The sequence below is a fragment of the Nuphar pumila genome, chromosome 13, assembly GCF_984573655.1.
Source record: "Nuphar pumila chromosome 13, dmNupPumi1.hap1.1, whole genome shotgun sequence".
NCBI classification, from domain to species: domain Eukaryota; kingdom Viridiplantae; phylum Streptophyta; class Magnoliopsida; order Nymphaeales; family Nymphaeaceae; genus Nuphar; species Nuphar pumila.
Window position 1 is genome coordinate 100,167,122 of NC_143261.1, and position 26,143 is coordinate 100,193,264.

Here is a 26,143-nt window from a genome sequence, read left to right on the forward strand (position 1 = left end):
CCATCCTAAAAGGCTATGCATTGTCATGCACAAGAAGTACCAGGATCATATTCCACGTGTTATTCCTCTTACAACTTTTGAGATCATGCAGCTACAAACTAATCATAGAGATTGTGGAGACAACAATTATCATTACCTAAGAACAAAAGGCATGAAAGAATGAATGCAAAGACTCAGAACCTTGAATCAGCTTAACTCAACTAATTACCTGTAACAGGCAATGCTGATAATTCAAATTTTGTCAAGGAAACTTCAGTCACTGCAGATGAATCACTTTGTTCAACATATGAAGCAGAATAAACAAAAGAATCCTTCTTCATAGAGTTCCAATGATCTTGGTTGTCTGTTTCTCCTGATCCAGGCACATATGATGTCCCTTCTGTTTGTTGAGTATTCTCTTTATCAGATAAAATGTAATCATCGGTAGCATGGTGAACAGCCCCCTCCAAGCTGCCAGAAGCTACAACACCAGAAGCATGCCCTGAAACAGCACCACCTGGTCCAGGTTTAGCTCGATCCACAACTACACTTAAGCCTGAAGAGGACATGCTTTCAGTTTTAGATACCAACTTATCAGAAGTTTGAGCATCCTGCACAACCATCTTAGGTTGCCCTGTACCTTTCTTAGCAAGATCCGGAGAAGGATTAACAACCATATTTCCAAGATCAGAAATATCACCAGCTTTGGATGCATCTAAGCTCGATGAATCAATCTTTTTCTTATCTAAAACAGGCGCACAATCAGGCATCTTATTGCCATATGATTGTTGTGAAGCATCTTCAGAGAAAGATTCTACGGAATGGAAATCTGTTACACTATGATCTTTTAGGTTAGGTGATCCTTGACAATGTCCAACTAGACTTTCTGAGATATCATTAACTATAGAAGGATTCACCTTAATGTTGTTTACTGGTTTATCAGCAACTTCCTTCTGTAAAATTGTAGAACATGGATTTGGAATTACTTCGGTATTTGTTGTGTTGACCTTTGTGCAACTGACGTCAATGGACTCTGAGAAGTCAGGAACGCCAGAAGCAGATACTTTTTGCACCATACCAGGGTTTCTTGCAACTCCACTACTATCTTCAACCAAATGTGCTTCACCAACCTGATTGCCTTTTCTGTCCACAAATTCATCCTCCATAGGGTGGTTATTCATCTCTGCATGTATTCTAGGAATTTGGTCACTAATAGCATTAGCACCATCTGCATTTACAGTCCCTTGTGGCCCCTGACATAAAACCTTGTTGCTTGCTTCTCTTATAGGAAGGGTTGCCTTTTCAGCAATCGGTAGCTTTGGACTTGTATCAGGTTGCATGGTTGCAGAATCTGTTTGTCTGCTGACAAGCTTTTCAGAGGACCCCTCATTTGAAATTGTAGAGACACAATCCCTTGCATCTTCTTCCACTGATTCACCATGTAATGGGCCTTCTATGAAAAAGCTGTTCTCTGCTTGTTGAGGGCCTAAACCTTTTACATCCATACCTTCAGGGCACTTTTTATCATCTAATAGAAAGTCAGTTTTGGTATCTTGAAAAGATTCAACAATGATTGAGTGTTTATGTGATGAACTGCTAGGCCTACTTGCTTCTCTCTCATGCAAGTCATTTGTTGTCAGATCTTGACCTCTTTGATGTTCATGATGATTACTGGTATGACATTCAGGCATACTTTCAATATGGGGCATATCCTTTAAAGCATATTTTTCTAACGAAGATGAATTTATTAGACAACTATCAGGCAATACTATAGGATCATCATGAGAAGAATCTCTTACGTTAGAAGAGGAATTATCTTGAAAAAGCCCTAGATCCATTTGTTTGTTAAACTTATCAAGTGTAGCACAGGCATCTGATTTTGCAGCATCGCCTTTTTCAGTGGTCATCTCATCCTGCCCAACAGAATTCAGTAGCATTTCAACAGATTCAGATGAAGCAGCCTCAGACCAAACATTGTTGTTCCTTGAAATGCTGCAAGATTCTTCAGGGCTCACACCAAAGTCTATGCTTTGAGAAACTGGATCAAGCACCAGAATATTGTTATCTTCTCTTGAATATTCCTCAATCCAGTGGTCTTCTGTCTGATTTGGAAGGTCAAGTAATATTTCTGTTTCTCCTAAATTATCAAACCTCAAATGGACTTGAAGGTGTTCATCTAGGTCAAATTTAGGAGGTGCATAAGAACGTAACCCTGGAGGAAATTTAGTGTTATCTTCGCTGACTAATTGAGTGTTTTGGGGTGCATATTCATTCTCATCAAAATCCATGAGCGTGTCCCTACAATTTTCAAAGGTCGCAAACATGATCACATCTCATATAGACCATGCAATTTTTTGTATTTAAAATAAAAATTAATATACAAAAAAAATTGGCACAGCAGCTCATAGGTTAATGGTGCCACTGCTGCAAGATTAACAAATACTATCAGAAGGCAAGACATTGAAGATTTAGAAAACGCCTCTGCCAGAAGATGCAACCACATAGAATATTCTCCAAATACATACAATGAAAGCCAAAAGAGGTCCACAATATAAAATATGTACGAACAGAAAGACGTGTTGCAATACATGGCCTATAATTATCTTCAAGCCACTATAATATGAAATGCAATAAGACCTAAAGGACAACGGAGGCACTCAACCTAATAGTCCTTCCCTCAGAGTAGATATTCTTTACTGAATATATGGAAGGAATTCTGAGAGTGAGAGATCAGGGGAAGCGCAACTGTATGTATAGCAAGCAGCATAATACTCATACTTCTGCAAATTATCTTCCTCTATGTATTTTCAGCACGTTCTGTAAGCAAAATTAACAACCAAATTGCTCAAGATGATGTGCAGTGCAACCCCAAATACTATAATTGAGATCTCTAACTAGCAACAGCAACATCTATGCTCCTCTATCATCTAGTTTTATTTGAAATACCAAAGGAGAGGCTGGCCCTATCAAAATATGTTGAATGAGAGAATTGCTATTGGAGAAATATTTTCCATCGACCCCTGAAGTACCAAAAAGGTAGCTCCCACAGTACCCACTTAGGTTTGTAAATCAGGGATGTGTCACCCAAAATCAAGAGAAGGAAGAAGAGAGTTAGGAGAAAATAGGGCTGCAGCACAAAACTCCATGCAAATCCCATTGTGGGTCGTGGGTTCCTTTAAGTATTGACCTCTTTCCAATAATATCCTTGAGGTTAATGTAGATTGGTACAGTAGAGAACAGAGAGAGAGAGAGAGAGAGAGAGAGAGAGAGAGAGAGAGGAAAAGTTGTTCTTAACATTGAAATTAGGTCTAATCTCCTGTTTAAGTAGAGATTAGCCAAAAGAATAAAATTATAGTTAGGTCCCTTATTATTTATAAAATATAAGAAACAACCTTAAGCATGAATAAAACTCTAATTAGTCGACTTATCTAAACACTCCCCCTCAAGTTGGAGCATGGATATCAATCATGCTCAGCTTGCCGCAACAGTTTGAGAAACTGGGCCTGGCAAGAGGCTTTGTAAAAATATCTGAAACTTGATCCTCAGAGATTACATGCTTGGTAGAGATATGTCCAGCTTGAACCATATCTCGTATGTAGTGATAGTCAACTTCAATATGTTTTGTCCTCTCATGAAATACCGGATTATTGGCTATATATGTAGCTGCCTTGTTGTCACACATCATCACCATAGGAAATAAAACCTTCACTTGAAGATCAGTCAGCACTGTTCGAACCCACATTAATTCAACTGTTGTTTGGGCCATAGCTCTATAATCTTATTCAACACTTGACCTAGCAACAACAGTTTACTTTTTTCTTCTCCAAGAGATTAAATTACCTCCCACAAATACACAGAATCCTGTGGTAGATTTCCTATCCTCTACAGACCCAGCATAATCAGCATCAGAATAAGCAACTACCTCCAGAGTGCCTCCTTTCTTGAATAACAACCCTTTTCCAGGAGAGGATTTTAAATACCTAAGTATCATCATTATAGCATTCCAGTGTACCTCAGTCGGTTTGTCCATGAATTAGCTAACCTTGCTTACAGCCAGAGCAATATCAGGTCTAGTCACATATAGTAACTTTCCTACCAATGAGCGATAGCTCTTGCTATCAACAGGTTTTGACCCCTCATCAAACAAATGAACTTTGTTATCCATGGGAATATTTGTTGGTTTAGCTCCCAACATTCCTATCTCTTTTAGTAAATCAAGAACGTACTTCCGTTGTGACAAAATGATGCAGGGCAGGACCCGATTGGGCCCATCATGCCACTCGATCCACCACACAGGGCAGATGAAGGACCCCGTGAAGATGACTCACTTGCAGGGACGGAGCCACGACGCAGGGAGGTACCCCTGCGCACCTACGTCAGGCGTGGTGGAGCTCGCACACCCCAGAACCAGCTGCAAAGAGATACTGACCCGGATCGTGGGTCGGATCCAAATCTGGATCCACGACCCGATCCAATAAACAGTCTTTAAGAAGCCCTGTCTAGGGTTGCGTGAGGGGGAGAAAATTGAAAAAGCTTCAGCCGACTTCTTTTCTGCAGTTTTCCTATTCTTTATTTGATTGCTATTTTCCTTTACGTGTCTTTACTGTTTATTGCATATTCCCATTTCTTATTGAACATTTCTGAATTAATAAAGAAGTTCAGCCACACCGATTCATGGTGGGCCATTAGTTTCACTCCTCCTCCAACACAGCTGCATCAAAGTGGTATCAGAGCCGCACCCTTTCTTCACCAGCGAGATGGCTCTTGAAGCAAGGACCGATCCGGTACGCGGCGAGGAACGTGAGGAGGCTTGCAGCGAAGATCCGATGCTGCGTGTGATGGGTATACTTACAAAAATCCAAGAAAATATGTTGCGGATGAGCAGGGATGTTGCCAGTCTATCAAAGAGAATGGATGGTTTCGATGAACGACTGGTGACCCTTGAAGCATCCGGGCCACCAGTCGCCGGCGCAGATCGGGTGGATGGCGCAGCGACAGGCGTGAACCCTGTTTTGTCGTCAGTCTGTCCGTCGACCCAACTCCAGCACAGTCATGTTCCTTCGCTCCCAACGGCACCGATGCAGACTCCCAATCCGGGTACGTTCCAGCAACTTCGGGGCGTTCCAAGGGGCGACGTTTCCTCTGTAGGGGTACCGAACTCAAGGCAGTTAGCCACCATGGCTGCCTCGCAAATAAACTCGACCCCGCAGGGAGTCGGCGTCCCACTGGGTCCTTCCTCGGGCCCAGTTCTGGGGTGCCAGCACCCCACGACCACGACGCAGGCCAGCCCGAACCATCGGGACCCCAGCATTACGCTGGGCCCATCGGTAGGCCCCAGCTCGTGGCCACTGGGGGTACTACAGGCCGGGACGGGACGACAGGGCCCCAGCAGTTCTCTGGGTATTCCATCGGGCCCTGTTCCGTCGACCCGACCCGGTGAAGCAATTGGCTACCCCCCCGACCTAGCGCGCGGATATGCAGTCGCTGGAACAGGGGGGCCCCTGCGGTTTGGATTGAACCCAGGGGGATCCGATCCAGCCCTCTTGACTACAGGTCCCGGGCCCGTGTCACTGGGACCGTCCGTTGGGTCTCAGGGAACGGGCCTGGCGCCAGAACCCCTTCAACCAGCTTACCCCGTTGGGTCCGGTTCGCGGGCTGTCCCGAACCAGATCCAACTCGTTAGATTTTATCCCCATGATGGACCCCTTTCCGACCCAGACCCATATCGGACCCGTACGGAGCTCCAGTTTGGATTTGAGCCGGGTCAAAACCAGACCCATAATCTCTTGGATCGGGGATCGAGTTCAGACCAAGCCTATTATCCCCAAAACTCGAACCTCGATCCTTCCCATCCATATCTGGGTCCGACGACTAGTGTAGGAGTGGGCCCGAACCACATCCCATCGGGCGAGTCAACCCATCCATATACCCATCAAGCCCCATACCCATACCCAAACCAACCTGTTTACCCAAACCTGACCCAAAACCCAACCCAGTATCCGACCCAACTCCATACTCCTAACCCACAACCATACTATAACAATTCTACCCGTCCGGAACCAGAACCTCAACCGACCCCCCCGCCCCTGAACCTTGGACTTCCCGTCATTCCAGTACCACAATACCGGCCGCAGATGGTGCCCGCCCACGGGCAAACCCGACCGAGGCAATGTCAGAAGGAACCGGCGCGCCCAGACCGCCGACCCCCCATCGGGAGAGTTCGACAGCACCAGCATCCCGGCGAACAATACCGCCATACGGGCAATGAAGCAGCATGGGACGACGACATCTTCTAGAACGAGCATCCTGCAGGAATAGTGGAGTCGCGACAACAGAGACCACCAGACCACTCCTCCACCTATGGCGTGAAATTGGATCTTCCGGAGTTTGCGGGGCGATTCGACGCGGAGCAGTTTTTCGACTGGGCTTATGCAGTGCAGTTCTTTTTCGATTATCACACAGTTGCTGAACATCGTCGTGTCTCGTTAGCTTCTACACGATTGAGAGGCCTAGCACAGACATGGTGGGTGGAGCTACAACGATCAAGGGAGCGGCAGGGATTAGAGCGCGTACAGTCGTGGGAGGAAATGCAAAGACTGATGCAGTCAAAGTTCGTGCCTTCGGATCACGCCGAGCGAGCCTACAAGGAATACCTGACCCTGCGCCAAGGTTCCCAAACTGTAGCCGAGTACACCGCAGAGTTCCATCGTCTTTCCCTGCAGGTGCAGATCGAGGAAACAGCTCGTCAGCAGGTCACGAGTTACATTTCGGGTCTCCGCCCTGCTATCTCTGATGATTTTAGTTGTGTCACAGTCGAAACATTAGATCAAGCCAGCAGTTATGCCATGAACATCGAGGACAAGCTGAAGCGGAGGCAGGAATATCAGACGACCCGTAATGAGCCCTCCAGCCGACCCAAGCCCAGTTTCCCAACCAGGAGAGCAAGCTCCCCTAGTGATTCAAAACCTAGGACAAACCTTAGCAAACCTGACCAGTCAGGTCCAGCTTTTCACACCCGATCCAAAGCCAAACCTATTGAGTCGACCCTTCGTTGTTTTAGGTGTCAAGAGTTAGGACATGTCGCGTCCAAGTGTCCGACCATGAGCAAGAACACCCATCTGGTTGAAGGGATTGTCGAGTCTGCAAGTGAGAGTGATAGTGATGACAATTCACTAGTTGAGGTTGAGGATGAGAGGGGAGTTATAGAGTTCGACGGCAACGTCGAAAGTTTGTTGTCCATCCGTCATGTGTTGACCACACCCCGAGAATCGGCTCCATCGAAATGGCTAAGGAATAACATTTTTAGGACCCGGTGCAACTGTGAGGGTCACGCTTGTGATGTCATCATTGACACCGGAGCATGTGAGAACATGGTGTCTGAGAGTGTGGTGTCTACCTTGAAACTCAACACCGAAAAGTTGTCCCAACCCTATAAGATGGCCTGGTTCAAGAAAGGAAATGAGGTTCCCATCACTCAGCGTTGCCTAGTCCGGTTTTCCATGGGGGAACACTACCACGATGAGGTGTGGTGTGATGTGGCCCCTATGCATGCGTGTCACATTCTTTTGGGACGTCCCTGGCAGTTTGATCGTCAGACCACTCACGATGGCCGCAAGAACACTTACTCTTTTATCTTTAATGGCCATAAGATCGTCCTTCTACCTATCCGGGAGACAGGTTTCCCCACAGTGGACAAACCTGAGCGAGTCCCCCGACTCGCCGGTCTCTCGTACCGGCTTTTCCTGGACCACTGCCAGGAGGATGGCTATTGTTATGCCCTAGTGGCTAAGCCAGTGATGAGTTCGTCTGTGTCCATTCCCGCGGACGTTGCCCCTCTTCTCGAGGAATTCCGCGACGTTATGCCGGATGACCTTCCTGATGGATTACCTTCAACAAGGGTGGTTCAGCATGCCATTGATTTTGTGCCCGGGTCGAGTCTACCCAACCTTCCCGCGTATCGCATGAACCCCTCCGAGCACACTGAGTTGTTAAGACAGGTTCAGGAATTACTGCAAAAAGGTTTTATTCGTGAGAGTGTTAGTCATTGTGCCGTGCCTGCCTTACTCACTCCTAAGAAAGATGGGTCTATGCGCATGTGTGTCGATAGCCGTGTGATCAATCGCATCACAGTCAAATACCGTTTTCCCATTCCTCGTTTAGATGATATGTTTGATATGTTATCCGGTGCCTCCATTTTCTCTAAAATTGATTTAAAAAGCGGGTATCATCAGATTCGTATACGCGAAGGAGACGAGTGGAAAACGGCATTTAAGACACATGATGGATTGTACGAGTGGTTAGTCATGCCGTTTGGGTTGTCTAATGCCCCCAGTACCTTCATGAACATGATGACCCAAGTCTTGCGTCCGTGTCTTGGGAAGTTTGTTGTCGTCTACTTTGACGACATCTTGGTCTATAGTTCTTCATTGTCTGATCATTTGAGTCACCTGCGTCAAGTCTTAGATATTTTGAGAAAGGAAAAATTGTATGCCAATGCCAAGAAGTGTGAGTTTATGACATCCTGCGTCGTGTTCTTAGGGTTTATTGTGTCTTCTGATGGCGTCAAGGCAGACCCTGCTAAAGTCCGAGCGATTGTCGATTGGCCTACCCCAAAGACTATAGGAGAGATTCGTAGTTTCCACGGGTTAGCCACCTTTTACCGACGTTTCGTGAGAAATTTTAGTACCCTTATGGCCCCTATCACGGAGTGCCTAAAAGGTACTAGCATTCATTGGATGCCAGCGGCTAGCAAAGCCTTTACGATCATCAAGGACAAAATGACCAGTGCTCCTGTCTTAGCCCTCCCAGATTTTAGTGCAGTCTTTGAGGTTGAATGTGATGCCTCTAAAGTGGGGATTGACGCCGTCTTGAGTCAGAATCGTAGGCCTGTCGCCTTCTTTAGCGAGAAGCTAACTCAGGCCAAGTGTCAATACTCCACTTACGATGTTGAGTTCTATGTCGTTGTACAAGCCCTTCGTTATTGGAGGTATTATCTCATTTATAAGGAATTTGTCTTGTACACGGACCATGAGGCATTGAAGTACCTGAACAGTCAGAAAAAGTTGAGTGCTCGTCATGCCAAGTGGGTCAGCTTCTTGCAAGAGTACACCTTTTCGCTTCGGCATCAATCGGGTACCCTGAACAAGGTGGCTGACGCTCTTAGTAGGAAGAACAGCCTTCTGATGACTATGTCGGTGCAGGTCGTTGGTTTTGAGCAATGCAAAGAGTTATACCCTACGGACCCTGATTTTCACAAAGTCTGGGAAGGGTGCACCTCTTCAGATCGCAACCTCGACCCCCGTTTTTGTATTCATAATGGTTACCTCTTCCGTGGTAACCAATTATGTGTACCCAATTTCTCCCTTAGACTTCAGTTGATTTCTGAATTACATAAAGGAGGGTTAGCAGGGCATTTCGGGCATGATAAGACGTTCGCTCTCTTAGATGAACGATACTTTTGGCCCAAAATGCGCAAAGATGTTGTCAAGTTTATCCAAGGCTGTCATGTGTGTCAAGTGTCCAAGGGTCATCGTCAGAATAGTGGTCTGTACACCCCGTTACCCATTCCTGAACGACCGTGGGAGCATGTATCCATGGATTTTATCGTGGGCCTTCCCCACACACCACGTCGTTTTGATTCCATTTTAGTAGTTGTTGACCGGTTCTCCAAAATGGCTATCTTTGTTCCGTGCAAGCGCACCACCGATGCCTCTTTAGTTGCTTCAAATTATTTCAAGGATGTTGCTCGTTTCCACGGTCTACCTCATACAATCACTTCCGATCGCGACACGCGTTTTATGAGCCACTTTTGGAAATCGTTATGGGCCCTGTTGAAAACTAAGCTTCAGTTCAGTAGTGCATATCATCCCCAGACTGATGGCCAAACCGAAGTCGTGAACCGCACCTTAGGAAATTTGTTACGGAGTCTAGTGGGCGAAAATGTCAAAACTTGGGATCTCGTATTGCCCCAAGCCGAGTTCGCCTATAACAACTCCATTAACCGTTCTACTGGTAAATCTCCGTTCCAAGTAGTGTATGGTCGGTCTCCCACCCATGTCGTTGACCTAGCCCCTGTGTCAGATCTCTCAGCTCCAGCTCCGGATGCCTTTGATGCCGTTGAGTATATGCGTGACGTTCACAGACAAGTTCGGGCCAAACTTGTTGAAAGTTATGAGACCTACAAAGCTTTCGTAGATCAGAGTCGTCATGATGTCCAGTTCGAGGTCGGTCAACTCGTCTGGGTGTATCTGCGTCCAGAGCGTTTTCCTGTAGGCACCTATAGCAAATTAAGTCCTAAGAAGTATGGCCCTTTTAGGATCCTTCAGCGATTGGGTTCGAATGCTTACCTCCTTGAGCTGCCCGATGATTGGCATATTTCCCCTATTTTCAACGTGGCTGATCTATATGCTTACTGTGACAACAACAAGTCGACAGAGCCGACTTCTTCCCAACCAGGGGAGAATGATGCAGGGCAGGACCCGATTGGGCCCATCGTGCCACTCGATCCACCACACAGGGCAGATGAAGGACCCCGTGAAGATGACTCACTTGCAGGGACGGAGCCACGACGCAGGGAGGTACCCCTGCGCACCTACGTCAGGCGTGGTGGAGCTCGCACACCCCAGAACCAGCTGCAAAGAGATACTGACCCGGATCGTGGGTCGGATCCAAATCTGGATCTATGACTCGGTCCAGTAAACAGTCTTTAAGAAGCCCTGTCTAGGGTTGCGTGAGGGGGAGAAGATTGAAAAAGCTTCAGCCGACTTCTTTTCTGCAGTTTTCCTATTCTTTATTTGATTGCTATTTTCCTTTACGTGTCTTTACTGTTTATTGCATATTCCCATTTCTTATTGAACATTTCTGAATTAATAAAGAAGTTCAGCCACACCGATTCATGGTGGGCCATTAGTTTCACTCCTCCTCCTCCTCCAACGCAGCTGCATCACAAAACCACACCCTCACTGCCCCTGGCTACTTCTATGCCCAGAAAGCATCTAAGGGAACCAAGGTCTGTTGTAACAAAATGTTTTTGAAGATGAGCCTTTGTAGCTGCAATATCATTCATGCTATCTCCTGTAAGGATGATGTCATCCACATATACCACCATAACTATTATGCCTGAGTTAGTTTTCTTAATAAATATTGTGTGATATGACGCTGATCTATTAAAACCAAACTTTGACATCACCTCAAACAACTTTTGAAACCATGCCCAAGGACTTTGCTTTAAACCATATATCGCCTTTCTTAATCTACACACCTTTTGACACTCCCCCTCAACCTCGAACGCAGGAGGTTGTTGCATGTACACTGTCTCAGACAAATCTCCATATAAGAATGCATTTTTTACATCTAGCTGACACAAACTTCATCCACGGTGAACAGCTACAGAAAGAACAAGACGAATGGTGCCCATTCATGCTACAGGAGAAAAAGTCTCAAAGAAATCAACCCCATATGTCTGAGTATAGCCTTTTGCTACTAACCTGGCCTTATACCTTTCAATTGAACCATCTGAGTTATACTTAATGGTATATACCCATTTGGGTCCAACAATGTCCACATCCTCTGGGGAATCAACGAGGTCCCATTCATTTCATCTTGCATAGCCTGCTTCCATCGGCTATCGAGAACTGCCTTTTGATAACTCATAGGAATAGTTTCAGCAGTTAAGGCTGAAATAAAAGCTTTCATCTAATTACCGAGTCTTTCATCTGACACAAACTTAGATATAGGGTATAAGGTACATTGTTGTGTCTCCTTCCGCAGAGCGATTGGCCTGTCATCATCAACATGAATGTTATTGCTATAAGGAGTACTTACCTCAGGAAAAGAAGTAGATGGAGGCAATAGAGGAGTTGGAGCTCTACGCACATACACCAATGGAGGATTGTGAAACCGTGAGGTAGGTGGAGTTGGATTCGATAATAAGGGCATCGATTCCAAAGGAAAAGGATGAACAGGAAGAGGAAAAGAGTCATCATGATCAGCTTGCAGCCGAGTACCAGTACTAGAATAGTATGGAAGGGACTCCAAGAAGGATACATCCGCACTGACATACTCCCGACGAGAGATTGGATCATAACATCGATACCCTTTTTGGTTTTTTGGATATCCTATAAATATACACTTAGTGGCTTGAGGTGCTAACTTATCACGATCGGGTCCAAGTTTGTGCACAAAGCAAACACACCCAAATACCTTGGGCGAAAGAAGAAAGAGAGGTGCACTCCGATACAAGATTTGTAAAGGAATTTGATCTTCCACAGATGATGAAGGCATGCGGCTGATCAAATAGCAGGCAGTGGTAACTGCATCACCCCAATATGAAGCAAGAACATTGGATTGAATCATAAGGGTGCGTGCTACGTCAAGGAGATGCCTGTGTTTGCATTCAACCACCCCATTTTGTTGAGAGGTATAGGCACAGGAGGTTTGAGGTTTAATTCCATGATCCCGATAAAATTGCAATAATGTTGTGGTTTTAAACTCAAGAGCATTTTCAGTGCGAATAATCTTAACAACAGACTCAAACTGGGTTTTTATTTCAATGACCAAAGATTTTAGAATCTTAGGAACTTTAGATTTTTCTTTTATTAAGAATACCCAAGGCAACTTAGAAAAATCATCGACAATAACAAGATAATAGCGACATTAGGTCATGGTAGGAAACTTACTAGGACCTCATACATCTGCATGAAGAAGTTCAAAGACCTTATGACTGGACTGACTCTGACTAGAAGGAAACGGACTCCGATGATGCTTGCCCAACTTACATGCTTCACACTAGAATGATGTAGTAGATGGAATTTGAGGAATGACATGACGAAGCTTCGACAATGAAGGATGTCCGAGACGACGATGTCACTGAAAAAGACTTGGGGAAGAATCGACTGCATCATAAATGTTTTCCACAGAGTGATGTAGATAGTAGACTCCATTTTCTTCATAGCCTACACCAATCTTTTTCCCCAGGATCAAATATCACTCTACAATTTAGCTCTTTTGTAAGGCAACTCACTGACAGTAAACTTTGAGGAAATAAAGGAGCATGAAGGACATTTTTCAACTATAAGGAAGAGGATATAGAGACATTTCCCTGACCGATAACCGAAAAGGAACTCCCATCAATAATCACATAGATGTCTAGAAGCCTTTAGATCTGAAATTTTTTTAGAATTTTCACATAGATGTCTAGAAGCACCAGAGTCAATAATCCACTTACTATCATGGGGAGAAAGATGATCTCTGGTAGAGTAGGCCACACCAGCTACAAGAGAAGAGGAACTTGAAGGACGATGAGAGACCAACTCCTCGTATTCTGCACGGCTAAGAGTGATAAGTTCACTAGGAGAATTGGATTCATGCTCCACCTCTAGTTTTGTAGCATTAGCTTTTGGAATATTTGGCTTCAATGGAAGAAATGCAGGCCGTCCATGTTTATCCTAGCAACGATCTTCTAAATGTCCTGATTTTTCACAATAGGTACATTGGAGTTTACCTCTACCTCCCATACCTCTTCCACGACCTCTACCTCTAACATTCATAGTATTTCCTCGTCCATAACTAGATGAAACAACCAAAGCAGATGACTGAGATGCAGGTTGAGATTGTGGAAGAGAGATGGCAAGTATGCTCAATGGATTGTATGCATCAACAAGAATAGGAACATCAGACTCAGTCAACATTTGGACTTTAGCAGCTGTGAACTCTGACGATAAGCCTGTGAGCAACCGAGCAACCATAGTCTGTTCTTGATGATCCTTCTGTTTTGAGCAACACAGAGGTCTGTAAGTATTAAGTCTCTCAAAGGCAGCCTTAACGAAAGCATAGTATCGGGCCAAGGTCTGATCACCCAGCTGTAAATTATATATCTCCTATTCAACTTGGAGAATACGACTCACATTCGTCTCTTGAGAATACGTATCTCGAAAATTATCCCACATCTGTTTGGCTGTATTATAATAAATTAGGCCATCTGCAATATGAGGTTCAATGCTATTCATGATCCATGACATAACAATGTCATTATCTTCTTCCCAAGTATTATATTTTCCAGTTTTATCATTTGGCTCAGATTCCAATAAAATATGCTTTCTACGATGTCCAGACACCGACATCATAAACATCCTGGACCACCTTGCATAATTTGTTCCGTTCAATTTAACGGAAGAGCCATATGAGAAAGGATTGGCAAAGGCTTTGTATTCCCCAATAGCCTCATTCTTGTAATTAGATTTGGGAGCTTCACCCATAATGATTAAAAAAAAAGAAATCTCAACAACTGTTGCTGCTGCACAATACACAGATCGACGACGGTGATTTTTCTTCACCACGACACCCAGATCTGTATCAGATTGGGAGAAAAAAATATATGCTCCACACTATGCAGGTCCACACTGCAGATCTGTATCAGATAAAAAAAAAATTGATAACAACGTCTGCTTCACAATACGCAGACCCATACTACAGATCTGTATCAGATAAAAAAAACACTTTGATAACAGCGTCTGATTCACGCTGCCAAAAAAAACTTTGAGAACAACGTCTGCTCCACGCTGTCATTCCATCATCACCAAAGCATAGGCACAGATACTGCCTGCCACCCGCTTCATGTCATCTGCACAACACCCATACCTACACTCACCAAATCGGATCGACCGAAAGCCCATGGCTTCACCACGACTTGTAGATCTGCTTACAGATTTGAGTCATGACTTTTGTCAGATTACAGATCTGTTATCAGATCTGTACCAAAAAAAAACAATGGAACCTAATCCGATCTTCAACACGTGATCTACCTTCATGTGATCAAAAGAAAACAACGGACACCCGATCTTCTACACGTGATCTACCTTCACGCGATCCACCTTTACGCGATTTTCTTCACACGATCCACCTTCACGTGATATGGCGCGCAGAACCAGAGGTCACGTTCCCAAGAGCGTCGGCTTTGATATCATGTAGATTGGTACAATAGAGAACCGAGAGAGAAAGAGAGGAAAAGTCGTTCTTCACATTGAAATTAGGTCTAATCTCTTGTTTAAGTAGAGATTAGCCAAAAGAATAAAATTACAGTTAGGTCCCTTATTATTTATAAAATATAAGAAACAACCTTAAGCATGAATAAAACTCTAATTAGTTGACTTATCTTAACAGTTAATATACAAGGCTTCTTACATAAGAGGGGCAATGTTGAAAACAGTAAACGAAATACATATTAAACCAAAATACATCAGGACGTCAATCTGGATTCAGATCTGGATCCAGACTCAAACATCATGTCTCAATAGCCTCCCTCAACCATGGACAACTTGCTTTTCAAGTACCAAAATCTTTGCTTGCTTAATCCCTTCATGAATAGATCAACCACTTGATCCTGAGTTCCAATAAACTGAGTCATGATCTCACCACTTTCTATCTTGCTTCTGACAAAGTGTTGGTCTATTTCAATATGCTTGGTCCTTCCATGCTTAACTGAATTAAGGGAGATCTTAATCGCGCTTTGATTATCACAAAACAATATAGAGGATGGTGTATGTTGATTTAAATCAGCTAGGCCATCACGGTTATCATGTCCTCACCACTATTCCTTTGATAACGAAGACCATATCCAAGCGTGGTATCTAAGTATTCTTTTAACGGCTTCCACATGAGTGGTTCGTGGACAATGCATGAATTGAGAAACTTGATTGAGAAAAGGTGGGATACTGAAGCATAATCACAATGCTCTTGTATCGTGTAGGATCATCATAAATGTCCCCTTCATCAAGTCCAAGCTTCTGCTGCAATACACTTGGAGTTAAAATTGGCTTACAATCTTTCATCCCAGCCTGGTGTATTTGTGTTGAGTCAGTAACAATGCATATTCTTTCCTATCAACTTCCACTCCTAGGAAGCATTTGAGATCTAGATATTTCATTTTGAATCTTTGGCTCAACACTTTGTTGATTTCGTTAACATGCTCTTCAGAGTTCCCTACAACTATGATATCATCAACATAGATTAGCAACACAGTCATCCATCCCCAACCTTTATAAATGAAAAGAGAATGATCCAAATAGGATCTGTGAAAGCCATGTTTCTGAATTTCAAGCGAAAAGTTGTCAAACCAAAATTTGGATGCTTGCTTGAGACCATATATGGCCCTGTTTAACTTACACAGATAATTGACAGGATCATTTTCACTATACCCTTGTGGTTGCTCCATATATACTTCTTTCTTGAGATCTCCATGCAAAAAGGCATTTTTTGATAAATTTGCCTATGAACTGACGTGTTCTGCTGAAAGTATGACCTAGAAGGCTTTCAAACCATGACCTAGAAGCTTGCTTCAAACCATACAAAGCTCTGGTTAATTTGCATACATATTCCTTTGTATCTCCCTCTGCATAACCTTGAGGTTGCTCCATGTAAACCTCTTCCTTTAAGTCCCCATGAAGGAATGCATTCTTAACATCAAGCTGACTAAGGATCCAGCCATGTTCAATTGTCAAGCCAAGTATAATGCGAATAGTTCTCATTTTTACCACTGGGCTGAATGTCTCATCATAATCTTGACCATATTCTTGAGTGAAACCCTTGGCTACAAGCTGTGCCTTGTACCGTTCAATGCTACCATCTGGTTTATATTTAATTTTATATACCCATTTGCAACCAACAACATTTTTTTCTGGAGAACGGCCAACTATCTCCCATGTTTGACACTCATGAAGTGCCTCGATCTCCTCATTCATCGCTTCAATCCATTTGTTGGATTGGATAGCTTGATGAAAACCAAGTGGTTCATCGTGTTTTTCAATCTTGGATAGGAAAATCTGAAAGTCCATAGAAAAGTTGTCATAACTAACCCATTTTTCAATAGGATGCCTTATCCTGCCTGATCTTCTTGGTGCTTCTCTATTATTAGACAATGCAATGTGTTCTTCAGCAGGTACATTTGTTTGCTCTCTGGGTCTCCTGGTATACACATTACCTTTGTATCTCAGACATTCTGTTTGTGACACATCATCCGAAGCCGTCTCACCATGTATGCTTTCAGGAGTCAAAGTAGTATGATCGGCAGTATGTGAAATAAGTTCAGCATTAATCCATGGATCATACCAATTAGCAACTGCACCAATATGCTCACAATTGACGTCTGCTTCTTTTCCCAGAAAACTATTTTCATCAAAAACAACATTTCTGGAAATTCTAATCTTCTTATTGGCGGGATCATAGCACCTGTAACCCTTGTATTCATCTGCATAACCTACAAATTGGCATATAGAGGCTTTGTCCTGGAATTTAGTCCTCATAGATTTGTCAATATGTACATAACATGTGCATCCAAAAACTCGTAACTCATTATAATTGAGATGTGCACCAAAGAGAACATAACAGGGAGATTGATTTTCAAGAATAGGCAATGGAAGACGATTTATCACATGAGTGGCAGTGTGAAAAGCTTCAGTCCAAAGACTAATAGGTAAGTTACTCCCATGTATCATACTCATTGCACTTTCCACAATATGTCTATGTTTACGTTCAGCAATTCCATTTTGTTGTGGAGTGTATGGGCAAGAAACTCTACGATGCATCCCATTATCTTGGAGAAAATCTAAAAACTCTTTGGAGGAATACTCACCACCTCCATCACATTGGAGAATTTGAATATTTTGAGAGAATTGATTTTTAACATAGGCATGAAAGTGACGAAAAAATGAGAAAAACCTCTAATTTGTGTTTCATAAAGAATATCCAGGTAAAACGAGAGAAACTGTCAATAAAAGATACATAATATTTACTTCCAGAAGATGAAGGATTGGGGACTGGACCCCAAACATCAGAACATATTATCTCAAAGGGCATGAAGGCTATTTTATTTATTTGATGAAAAGGGAGTACATGACTTTTGCAGACCTGACAACCGGGACATATTTTATCCTTCAATGAAGGTGAAACAGACTCTGAAAGAAAACCATTGGACACTAACTTTTCAATAAAGACTTGACTACAATGACCAAGACGAGAATGTCAGAGATCTGACTTATTACATTTGGATGTACTTAGGACGCTTTTAGAGACGAGATGAGACTTGGGCTTCAGGACACTGGAGGCTGGATCTTCATTAAAGACATACATGTATCCACGTCGCTCTCCTTTAGCGAACATCTCCTTCGTTTGAAGATCATTGACAAAGACAGAAGTAGGAGTAAATTCCACAGATGAATTGGTAGAATCAACAAGCTTAGAAACAAACAATATTTTTCTTTATATTTGGTGCATGAACAACATCAGATAAAGGAATAGATGACTCAGACAAATGAATGAGGATGTTGCCTATGTTTGAAATAGGGTGGTGAGTTCCATCTCCAGTTACAATATTAGATTTTCCAAAATAGGGAGTCAAAGTAGAGAACTTACCTGCATTGCTAGTGACAGGGGTTGCTGCCCCAGAGTCAACATACCATATTCCATCATCATTTTGCTTCAGATTCAAGTTGGCCATTGCAGATAGTAGAAGATCCTTAGCATCATCATTGACCCGAAATGTACCTGCAGTTCCTGATGTACCAACATTTCTATTGTTTTGCATTCTATTCCGATTTTGTGGGTTGAACCAGCAGTTGGCTTTGATTTGACCTCGTTTGTTACACTGATAGCATGTGGGAACATTCTTGGAAAAACTGACAATGGAATTTGGTGTAGGTAGTAACCCACGTCCACCCTGGATTAGATTTCCCTTGCCTCTGCCACGTCCTCCTCGTGCACGATCAGCTATCACCCCTGTGGCAAGAACCTCATGCGTAGATGATTGTCTTGTTGAGGCTTCAGACATGCTTTTCAGTGTCATCTCATACTGAAAGAGTTTGGCGCGTAATTCCTCAAAACTGAGCAACATAGGCAAGCATAATAAGGATATAACAAGAACATGATATTCTGAACCCAGTGCATTCAGTGTCTGTTGCACCTTTTCTTTATCTGACACTGGATACCCAACCATGGCTAATTGATCTGTGATGCTTTTGACTTGATTTAAGAATTCAATAATGCTCATTGCACATTTTTTTAACATCTGAAATTCGCGTTTAAGAAACAACACTTTAGCCTCCGATATCTGAGAGTAAGTCTGAGCTAAAACCTCCCACAAAACTTTAAATGTGGAATCATCAGGAATGAAAATCAAGACTTTTTGTGACAATGTGGAAGTGATGTACGCGACAAGGGCCTGATCGCGCTTCATCCAAGTAACAAACGCAGGGTTGCGAATAATATTCGACAATCCTCCATCTTCTTTGGCTTCAGTTGTAAAAAATTCTGGAGGCATTGGAGTGGATCCATCCAAGTGGCCTGAAAGAACTTGACTCCGAATAAAAGGAGCAATCTGCCTTTTCCAAGTCAGATAGTTGTTGGTAGTTAGCTTTTCTGAAACTAATTGCCCCAGGAAACTGGAAGAGAGACCTGAATTGGCTGAAGTATCCATTTGTAGATTTGTTGACAGGAATTGAAACGAAAGACACTAGTGGCTAATATTGTCCTGTTTTATCATAAACGGACAGTGTTGACAGAATATGTTGGGACAGGCGTGACAGAATAGGTTGTGACAGCAGTAACGTCGATCTGGCCTTTCGCAAGAGAGAATGAAACCATATCAATAACGTGATATACAGAAGCAAAGGAAATTTTAGGGCGAGAAACATAAATGAAAGAATGTTTTAGGATAGGCATGACAGGCAAAATCCAGATCAGCAGTAATGTGAAGCTGCTCTTTCGCAGGAAAGAGTGGAACCAGATTCACACAGGCAGGGACTCGGATTTATGAAACTAGAAGAGAACTCGACCTTTGCAGGAAAGGAAGGAGGCAACAAAAAATATGTTTCAGATCTGAATATGTTTTAGATCTGCGACAGAGAGGTTCAGCAAAGGAAAATAAAAGAAGTAGAAGAATAAACCAAGATGCTGAAATGTAATTTTATTTCAGATCGGTGGAAACAGATAACAGATCTAAAAATATATTCAAATCTGTGACAGAAATCCAAAACAGATGGGAGATGATGACGACAGGAAGGAAATAGGGCAGATCTGAAAATATTTCAGATTTGTGATAGAAATCCAAAGCAGACGATATTAGAATAAGAAGAAGAAGGCAACATGAGATGATGACGACAGGAAGGAAATATGATAAAGAAGTAGGAAGAGGAACGAGACCTGTTGACAGCAAGGAGAAGTCGACTTTTACGTCGACTGAGCAAGCTTGTCACGCTCAGAAGTTTTGTTGCTTGTTGACGACAAGGAGAAGTCGATCTTCACGTCGACTGAGCAAAGCCTTTCACACCCAGAGGATCCGCTGCTCTGATACCATGATAAATTTGCCTATGAACTAACATGTTCTGCTGAAAGTATGAGAAAGAATGAAGGGAAAGGAGAGAGCTTTCAGAAATCGGCAGCCACTATTAACTTAATGGCTGCAGTAATGCTTCATTAGTCTTAATAGGGTTACAATAATTTTTACAAGGACAAAAGTGCCCTGTATTAGTAACACATGTTACATTAGAATACAAAACAAAACTCGTGAATGGATATGGATCCTTTATCAGATTCATATCCAATCCATATTCTAATATTTTAACATCTAATTGGCTCAAGGATCAACCATGATCGACGGCTAGGGAGAGAATGACTCGAATTGTCTCCATTTTCACCACCGAGCTGAAAGTTTCTTCATAGTTCAGGCCATGTTCTTGAGTAAACCCCTTTGCGACTAGCCTTGCTTTATATCTCTCTATGCTACCATTTGATTTGTATTTTATTTTGAACACTCACTTTGATCCAACAACATTCCTGTTTGTAGGCCTCTTGACAATATTCCAAGTCTTTAAAAATACTTGATGCTCAGTGCTCTTGCATTTTCTAATTAATGACTTCAACCCATTTACTCGATTTCGCAGCTTGATTATAAGACCGGGGTTCTTCCTGTTTAGAAATAGCAGTTAAAAATACTTGATGCTCAGTACTAAAGTTCTCATAACTTACCCACCGATCTAATAGGGTGTCAAATTCTTTCTGATCTTCGATTTGTTTGGCAGGTTGATCATTATGCAATTCAACGGTTTCTTGTTCCAAAATCTGTTCTAGACTCTAATTTTTGCGGTTGTACATGATACCCTTGAACCTTCCATCTACTGAATCTGCATCACCAATTTGTTGTTCAGCAATGGGCAGCTCCTCTAATCTACCTTCTAAATCGGCAAGCTCACCATTAGCACAATCAATTTCATCTTGATTTGTGACTAATTCCACGGGAAACAAGTTGTCATTCAACCAAGGCTGGTATAGCTGATCTGACTACATCCTTGATAGGGAATAAAAGGAGTATTGGGAAGAGAAAGCAGTCGACAACCTCCCTGATTTCCTCCTTGTCCCTGTCCTCGTCCTCCTCTCACACCACCTCTTCCTCTTCCATACTGTGTATCTGATATGAGTACATTATGGCTATCTAATGTAGCTGATGAACTCTCTGATGCTCCTGTCATATTCATCTCAAACTGAAGCAACTTTGGACGCAAGACTTCGAACATGAGTAGCTCATCAAAGCATGACAAAGTGCTGTAGAAGACGCTATACTTGGGTCCAAGCTCATTGAGAGCCCGTTGCACTTTGTCTTTATCAGGAATCTGATAACCGACCATGGCAAACAGATCAATTATTTCCTTCATCGTATTAAGGTACTCCATAACTGACATAGAACCCTTCTTAAGATTCAGAAACTCTTTCTTCAAATACATAACCCTTGCTTCTAAAACCTGTGAATATGTCTGCACAAGGGCAGCTCATAGTTTCATAGCTGAGCAATCATCAGGAATGCTCACTAAGACCTCCTGTGAGAGAGTAGACATGATATAGGCAACAAGTGCCTAATCACGCTTCATCCAGGACACATACTCTGAATTTTAAACCTGAACAACAGTAATGAGTCCCTTTTTCATCCTTTTCTTCCCTCAAGACAAATTCGGGTGGGATTTTCTGACCCATGACACCTGAGAGATCTTGGCTTTGAATAAAGGGAATTATGTCTCTTCCAATTGAAGAAGTACAAAGTAGACAATTTTTCTGAAACTAACTGATTGAGAAAGCTAGCTGACATGGCTGAAGAAGAATCCATAACCAAGGAATAAACCAAGGCCACGGCTCAAACACTGCTGTTATATAAATTGAGATGAAAACAGTAGGTTCAGTAATATGCTAGTCTGCTCCCTTTTTTTTTGCAAGCAGAGTCAGTCACGAAGAGAAATTTATTTATCAACAGCAGCAAAATGATACCTTCAATATCAATGCAAGACTAATAACTCTCTATCGATTATTTTTTTTGAAGGATCTCAACCTTGATTCAGATTCAGATCTGGAAAACGATATTGAAACACCAAATCTAAATGGATTGACGATTTGCAAAAGAGACACAGGTCTTAATCTATGTCACAGGGATTCGGCCAGACAGGTGCGCACCCGGGTCGACGCGACGCTGTGCAGCACCCGGTGCGGTCAACGCACCCAGGGTCATTTTGCTTCATTTTTGGATTTTTTTTTTAAATTTGCCCTATGAAATGGGCTGCGGAATTTTTAAAAAAAAATCTTGGGGGGGCGCTGCCCCCCTATAACCCCCCGCCAGGGCCCCCCCGACCCCGCACCCATGTGACATAGGTCTTAATCCTGATTCAGATTTGGATGACTTGCAAAAGAGGGAAAGATCTGAACCTTGATTCAGATTCAGATCTGGGAAAGGGTATCGAAATCTAAATGAGTTGACGATTTGCAAAGGAGAGATAGATCTGAATCTTGATTTAGATTCAGATCTGGAAAGAATAAATCAAATTGAAAACACCCAAATTGGAAAGATAAGATTCGGAACGAGGAGATACGTAAGAAGGTAGGCGTTGCACCCATTGAAAATAAGATGAGAGAGAATCGTTTACGGTGGTTTGGACATATTCGGCGAAGGCCTAGTGATGCTCCAGTTAGAAGGATGGAGAAATGGGAAAATATATTAGTTAAAAGAGGTCGGGGTAGGCCTAGGAAGACATGGATGGAGGTGATAGGAAAGGATATGAATGCTTTGAACCTCACCAAGGACATGGCATTGGATAGAAATGATTGGAGGAGAAGGATTCATGTGGAAGACCCATAATGATTTTCTTTTTTGGTTCATATCGCCGACCCCAATTATTTTGGGATGAAGGCGTAGTTGTTGTTGTTGAAAACACCCAAAACAAAATCTGAATCAGAGGGGCAGATCTGAATCAAAATAGTGTTTTGAGAAAAGAGAAAAATCTGAATCTCTTGACCAAGATTCAGATCTGAAACAATGAAGAAAAAGGCCTTAGATAAGAAGAGAATGATATTTAGGGTTTTTCATATCTGAAACGAAAATGAGAGGAATAATAAAAGGGAAGAAGCAAGAAAAGAAAGGAGGAATAAGCCAAGATCTTTCCGATCTTACCAGGATGAGAAGATCAAAACCCAACCGTGCTCTGATACCATGTAAATCAAGGACACGCCACTCGAAATCAAGAGAGGAAAGAAGAGAGGTAGGAGAAAATAGGGCTGCAGGACAAAACTCCATGCAAATCCCAATGTGGGTTGTGGGTTCCTTTAAGTATTGACATCTTTACAATAATACCCCTGAGGCTAATATACAAGGCTTCTTACATAAGAGGAGCAATTATGGAAACATTAAACAAAATACATATTAAACCAAAATACATCAGGACTCAAACATCACGTCTCAATAAGGTTTAGGACAAAGGAGTAGACAAATCAATGAGCATCAGTACCAAATGGAGACTTGCAACTCTCTCTCTCTCTCTCTCTCTCTCTCTCTCTCTCTCTCTCTATATATATATATATATATATATATATAGCCTACCAATAGGTGGCACCAGCGAGATCCAGCGTCAGTAAGGAACTTCGTGTCGCGGCTGCTCCACTCCCTTGTAGTCGCTTGAACGACACTTTGTTGCCTTCCAGCGCGAAGCAAAGCAAATGGACGTTGTGTCGTGGGTTAATTTCGGAACGGGGGACTAAGAGAGACCAGAATAATGAAGAATTTGGATCGACGAGGCATTTCATGAATCAATTGAATGGAAGATCCAAATCGTAGTTTAGTAAGGTTAAGAGAAAGTGATAAAAGACTTCTGCTTTCCTCCTTTCTTTCAAAACCTTCATTAATCCCTCATTCAAGCTAAAATATATGAGGTTCATACTACTTGATCAACTTCACTGAAACCGGCATGAGGGTCCATTGGGGCTTTCGGGTTGGATGGGTAGAGCGGGCTTGGGACATTATTTTCCAATCTGAGTTTCCGATCCTAAAAGGTCGAAAAGGGAAGTGTTATAAGCTTTGAATGGAAACCCCGGTAAACGGCGAACTTCGCCCTTTGTAGGAGAATCACTCGAGTTTAATTAGCGCATGTAGGGATACACAACGAAACAAGTCGACCCGAGCTCGACTCAGGCTGTAAATGAGCCAATTTTGTACTATCTTTGAGGCTCGAACTGAGCAAACGAGCCAAGCCTAATTGGCCTACCGAGCTCGATAAGGCTAAGTAGGGGTGATAAGGCTTGCTTCGTTTTACGGGTATTTCGGACTCGCCCTGACCCGCCCCTTCTCGAGCCCCACCCTTGCCCTGGCCCTTTAACCCTTTCTCGAGGATTCTCGAGCCCCGTCCTGAGTCTTTTCCCCTTCTCGAGGAATTCTCGAGCCCCATCCCTGGAGCATGACACCTCTCGCTCTCTCGTTCACATCCCCATTCCTCTTTGTCTCTTCTCTTGCTCCCATCCCCCTTCCTTCGTCTCTTCTCTTCATTTTCTGAACATTACAACATAATGTATTCTTGGGTATTTCCAAAAAATCTATGTAGTCTAAGCCTCCTTATCTATGGCCTTTCCCAATCAGCTTCCTTGACTGGTGATCCTGCACTCGACAACCACGAGAGGAGAATGAAACATTACATTCATGGTCAGATAAAAGATTTAGGTTAAGTTTGAGAATATATATAATTTATGGAATACAAAATCTTTTTGAGTTTTGAAAAATATTTTCAAAATTTTCTATTTCTTTGATTTTAAAAGATGTTCCATCAACAGTAAAAATATTTGACCCATTTGAGTTATGACATTCGGATAACATATCAATGTTTGGTGTCATATGAAAAAAAATCACCTTAGTCAAAAAGCCAAAGAGATTTATCGGGATCTGAGATGCCGATGGAAGCAACTATGGCTCCAGTTGATGAAGATGCTCCTTTGAGTAGTAGTTGAAGGGCCTCTACTAATTGTGTTAAGGACATGCTTCCAATGGATGGTTCACTTGATTCTTGTGCTTTTCATAGGATTTCTTCAAATTTAAACAATAAGTTTTCACATGTCCTGGTTCTCGGCAATAATAACAAATGACTTTTCTTTTTTCAAATTCATTTATTTGTCTCTCATCATTTGTCCTCTCATAGTGTAGGGGTTTATATGTACGAACATGGTTTCCCGATCTAGATATGACTACAACCGAGTCATCCTTAACTTGAAAATTCTCTTCTTAAGCCTATTCTCTTCCATGTTTAATTCTTCTATCGTGTCTTCTATTGAAGGAACCTTTTCCTCGATGAAGAAGAACGGATTTGGTTGATTCAAATTTCGATCTTAATCTACTAATAAATTGAAAGAAATGCTCCACATTTATTTGGTTTTGACGGAGTTCTATGTCTGGTGAACAATGTCACTTTGGTTTAAGGAGAGCCAACTCTTCCTATAATTCGGACAAGTTATTATAGTACTCTCTAATGCTCTCCTTGAACCATATTTCGAACTTTGTCTTGTAAGTTGCACACATGTGCAATGTCTTTAAGAGAATACATTCTCTTAAGATAGTCTCAAGCATTGTTTACATGTTCAAATTTTGCAAGACTTGAACACTTTTTGATATCAACACTACTTATGAGCCAAGACATAATCTTGACTTGTCCCATTCTCCATTCCTTCCACTTTTTCTTGTAAGTGGTAATGACTTTGTTTTTATCAACTTCCGTAAGAGGTATTTCTTTCTCACCTTCTACCTTTGTAAGTATTAATTTAGGTTCCAAATTGGTTCCATCAATTAATCCCCACAACCCCTTTCCTCGTATAAGGTGCTTCA

At 42.5% G+C, this 26,143-nt stretch overlaps 1 protein-coding gene across 4 annotated transcripts in view; it reads right to left on the minus strand.

The window, feature by feature from the left end:
* Positions 1–26,143, minus strand: part of LOC149819446 (protein SWOLLEN 1-like) — a 66,424-nt gene that overhangs the window by 26,873 nt on the left and 13,408 nt on the right. For 3 of the 4 annotated variants that reach the window (XM_089984897.1, XM_089984896.1, XM_089984895.1), the window contains exon 2: positions 209–2,277. The exons of the other annotated variant lie outside the window; for it this stretch is intronic. In XM_089984897.1, coding sequence (XP_089841023.1) covers positions 209–2,267 — 2,059 coding nt within the window. In that variant the 5' untranslated portion in view covers positions 2,268–2,277. The remainder of the gene's footprint in view (positions 1–208; positions 2,278–26,143) is intronic. 4 annotated transcript variants of the gene reach the window in all.